Below are 4,963 nucleotides of genomic sequence, written 5' to 3' on the forward strand. Positions count from 1 at the left end.
GAATTCTGTCATAGAATTTTGAAAACTAGTTGCACTGATAAAATTATTAATGAAGTTTGGAGGGGATCTCGTATCATTCCATTTCTTCTCAATATTGTTAGTGTAAACTAAAGTTTCCAGGTCATATTCTAAGAGAGCTTGTAGGTATCTAGTTATGTTTGTTATTGCATTATACCAGTGTAGTGTCGGTGACTGTAAGAGGCTCTTCTCTGCCAATAACGCATTTTTAACGCTGGAAGGATTTACTAAGAGAGACCTAAATGTGGAAGGCTAAGAACTTGTTTTTGAAATGTCAAAGATTGTGTAGCATTCCTAGCTACAAGTATCCAAAAGAAAAGCAGGTGATAGAAAAAGTTGGCAATACATGGAGGTCAGTCACCCTTTGTAATAGAGATGGCACATGTGATGCTTGGATGTGGAGTTGGAGTCAGGAAAAATGTGTTGAATCTGACTCTGGCATTTTAAATTTAATGTTTTTTTATTTAAATGAAAGAAAATTTATTTTATATTTATTAATTGTTTAAAATGTATTTNATTAAAATTTATATAAAACATCTCTTTGACAAAGTTTTAATTACATCAGTACCATGATTTACTTACCTGTCCCGCCGTTTGAACCGGTGCCCCCGGACGTGCAGTTAACATCTGGGGTGCAATGCGAACTGGATTTCCAAATACAAGTCTCGGTGCTAATGTTTTTTGCCCCGCAATGCCTTGAGTTCGTGGACTGACATTAACAATCTGAACACCGGGAAGAATATTTGGATTCGATACAACCTGCGTCACCACATTTACCGGCTGACCAGGTTGCGTCTGAGACTGCGACTGTGTTGTCTTTGCCACCGTAACCACCGTCGGCGTTGCACTCGAAACCTGTATAACGTTTGTAACCACCGGCGGAGGTGCCTGAGTCAACGGAATAATAACGTTAGTCGAATCGTGGGGCTGATGCACTCCAGAAGATTCCTCTTTGATCATTAATTGCGGCTGTGTCTTGACATTCAATTTTTCCGTCTGCTGTTTTTGTTCGAGCTGTTCTCTCACCGTCAGCCTAGTCACCACCTGTTTGGCATTAACACTGATAGGAATGGTGCTAGGAGGTGTAGTACACGCATTGGGAATCATCAAAGGTGCTTGCTGAGATGCAATATTTGCTAAATTTTGAATCGCAGTCATTCCTGCTGTAGTAACAACGGATGCTCCTGCCATGGTAATGACAGGTCCTACCGTGGTTGCAGGTCTACCAACGTTTCCATTAGGTACTGTTGTTACCTTACCCCTTTGTGCTTGGATCACCGTACTACTGGTATTGGTGGTAGGTTGAGGCGAATAAACTATTTTGATATCGGAATTTCTTCCAGCAGAAGTATTGAGAAGGGCTTGTTGTGCTGGGCTGGTCACTTGACTAATATATCCACTAGCTGGCAATGCACCAGCTAAAGTCACCATAACTGTGTTAGGAGTCGACGGAGATGTTGCATTATTAGTAACCACTTGCGAATTTGTCTTGTTTAGTATCGAAGACGCTTGAGTCAGATGAGTCGAAGTAGGACCGAGTTTCTGTCCATCGCGTAAACTGTCACAATTTATGTGATTTAACGACGTTTGAACATCTTGACTAGGTATATGGATATTTGATGACAACAACTGTGATTCTAGAGACCCAACTAACGCACTAACTGCCGATTCGTCGACATCTGAAGATAACATGTCCTCCAAAGATTTCGCCGACGCCATTTTGTCATCACACATCAAACGAACTAATAATTAAGCGCATGCGTCAACGATTCTAAGTAACGATAACCAGTTAGTTTCGTAAAATATAAACAAAAACATTATGATAACTCGATAAATCTCTAATACTTTTCATTACCGTGTAAAATTAAATATTAAACGATACCAAAAACACTATAATAAACTATTTATCGTTAATTATAATAGTAGGTAATGTGTTTTTATGACTTGGAAAATATAATGAATGTGATTGGGCGCTTACAGAATGAGATTATTTATTTGACAAATAATATTTGTTATAACAATGTATATCTTTTAGCATATTAGGATTGAGTGGATTCTTTCTTTATATTAATCCCGCCATGCATCGCGATATGTAAATCAGCAAATGTGATAAATAGGCAGGCGATACTGTGAGTCGGATAATAACGATCCGTATTCAATATGAGTGGTATGCCGTACCTAGGAAGTAAAATAAGTTTAATTTCCAAGTCGGAAATAAGATATGAAGGTATACTGTATACAATTGATGCCAAAGAGTCGACTGTTGCTCTTGCTAAAGGTACAAATTATAATATTTCAGTTATTTACATCTTTCTATACTCGTGCCATAAGTAAATGGGTAAAGTCTATTAAATAACGCTTATAAAATCAAGTTCAATAATAATTAATCTTAATAGCATTTAAAGAGTGCAATTGAGTCGATATTATCACTATTATCATCATAATATTCGCTTATTATTTAGTTATTTTATAAATAATAAAATTTGTCATGAATTCAACACTAAAACTATGCAGTTAAGCTTCAAATAATATAATTTTTAAATTTTTTGTCGTCATATATTTTTATCTGCTAATAGTCAATATTTCCAAGAGCCTCTCAGAGATCAATAAATTGTTTCCAAATGTAAAGTAAATGATGATACGGAATAAAATACTTATATATGTTTGTTTATACATTATGTATTTCAAAGATACAAAAATTTATTAAATACCAATTGTTTCTATAAAATAGTATGGTTGTGTTTTAATTTGTTTGCTCTCGTTTTATCCTATCATGTTGTAGATTAATTTTATAGCATTTAATAGTTTTATAGTTTTGGTGTATTTTAATTGGTGAAAATAAATTTTAGTTGACCATAAAGAAAATATATGTACGGGCTTATGTTTTCAAGAAGTAAGCAAAAATTATTTTTGCAATAGAATATAAGCTTTACAATTTATCTTCATCCTTTTGTATATTTTTGGGCTCCAATTCAAAAAATTGTAAACAAGTAAATTCCTTCTGTCTTTCCTTAATCTTGAGAATGGAGTTAAGATAAATGGAAGCCAAGATTGGATGTGGAAATTTTTGGGGTAGAGGTTCCAATTAATATATTCGAACTTTGGATGCAAACCGGAAGTTGTGTTATTTCGATTCAAAAATTTTTCCCTGAAAGGTTTTAGGTGACCAGCATGACTCTATTGTTAAAGGAAAAGTATGATGTACGGGGGCAAGTCACTACTAATTTGAGGTGGATAGTATATATTTTAAATAAAATAAATTAAAAATATGATTAAAAATTGCAGCTTGGCATTGTGATGATGTCGAAATAAATAATTGCTTGTTCATAAATTTTTAAATCTAAAAACAAGTTTTAGAATTGGATTTACTAAAATGCCTTAAAAATAATTTAGTACAACTTTTAATATCTTAATTATATCTAAGCATGTGTTTACCCAAAACTACAAACTACCGGTTAATTATTAATTTTGGATTGCAAATTGAATAATGTAAACAACATAAAATTTTGAGTCTATTGTATATATTTGATTCAGATTAACAATAATGCTATAAAATTATACTAATAGCTGAACATAAATGTATTTTCATATGTAAATTTCCTATATTGATGAGAATTTAATAGAAAATGTTGGACTACTCTAGATTCTGCTTATTTCAATGTCAACAACTGTGAACATTTTGTTCAAGGTCATTTTTTTTATATCTAGATTTTTAATTTCTGAATTCAATAGATATGTTAAAATATAAATTTTGATAAGTTAAACATAGAAACTGAACTATTTATGAATCATAAAATATTTTATTATACAGATTACTTTATAGTAAATCAATATTTTCTTGAAAGTTTAGTATGACTAATAGTTTTTTCTTGTTTGTTCTATGTTAAATCTAGCTGTTAAGAGAGTCCTGTAATGATAGTTTTCATATATGACAATCCTTTTTAAGTTTTTTACAAATATTTCACTTAAAAATATAAATACTTCATTTGATGTTTGCAGTGTAATAGTTTATGTAATGTTTTTATTTATTAGGTTTTGATGTAAGCACTGTTTTAATGTTTCTAGTTATGATTACTGTATTACAAATTTTTCTTAAAAATGAGAAGGGAGAAAAGCACCCTTATAGCATGGCAAGTAATTTGACAATACAGTAGAGCGTCGTTTATCCGAATCAATTGGGGACTGGGGTTGTTTGGATAACTTATTTTTCGGATAACCAGTTATGTATGAAAAAATATATTAATTTATCCTGTGTTGAAATTTTTCTCCGTTGTGTGTCGCTTCGCGTTGAATTTTCGTCAATGTTAAGCCTAACAAAGACTATTGTATCGTTAAAAATTATTTTATTTTGTACAAACAAAATAAATATATTGAAAAAAATAAACACAATAAAAAATTATACTTCAGAAGTTAATTTAATATCAAAAACGTAAATATTTGAGTAGCCGAAGACTTAGCCAAAGATTACAGTGCCACAGCACTGGCGAAAATTTAAATTTGTCAACTGGAATTCCTTCGGATAAACGACGCTCTACTGTATTCTATGACTCTAGAATATTTTTACTTATTTCCCAAATGTAAAAAAAATCACCAATTTTAGACTATAGAAAATAAGAAAATTCTTTAATTATTTGATGATATACAATACAAAATAGAATTTTCTGAATCTCAAAATAGGGAATATTTATCATCATACATTTAGTATCAAAAGTTTTATTCATATTAGCAGTTTTGCTAATTAGAAAAAAGTAAACAAACAACTTGACACTTAAATGTGAATTTCAACATATAATGAACTAGCAGACCCCGCCACACGTTGTTGTGACTCAAAATGTATCTATTATAAATTTATAACACTTCCCCGTGGGGGGAATTTTTCGAAAAATTTCTTCTTAGTGTACATTCTGTTGACGTACCCTATTAAAACGTACAAAACTAAATGTTA

General features: G+C 31.7%; 2 protein-coding genes across 2 annotated transcripts in view; one reads left to right on the plus strand and one right to left on the minus strand.

Moving 5' to 3' along the window:
• Positions 1–559: 559 nt before the first annotated feature.
• LOC111634134 lies at positions 560–1,747 on the minus strand. The gene has a single exon (XM_023378840.1). The coding sequence runs from the start codon at positions 1,735–1,737 to the stop codon at positions 580–582; it is 1,158 nt and encodes a 385-aa protein (XP_023234608.1). The 5' UTR covers positions 1,738–1,747; the 3' UTR covers positions 560–579.
• A 329-nt stretch (positions 1,748–2,076) lies between these two features.
• LOC111634132 (protein LSM14 homolog B-like) overlaps positions 2,077–4,963 on the plus strand; it is a 40,793-nt gene continuing 37,906 nt past the window's right edge. The window contains exon 1 of the mRNA XM_023378837.1: positions 2,077–2,296. Within this exon, the coding sequence (XP_023234605.1) occupies positions 2,179–2,296 (118 nt within the window). The 5' untranslated portion in view covers positions 2,077–2,178. The remainder of the gene's footprint in view (positions 2,297–4,963) is intronic.

Source organism: Centruroides sculpturatus, unplaced genomic scaffold, assembly GCF_000671375.1.
Source record: "Centruroides sculpturatus isolate CEXI.00-Female unplaced genomic scaffold, Cexi_2.0 scaffold739, whole genome shotgun sequence".
Classification (NCBI taxonomy): Eukaryota; Metazoa; Arthropoda; class Arachnida; order Scorpiones; family Buthidae; genus Centruroides; species Centruroides sculpturatus.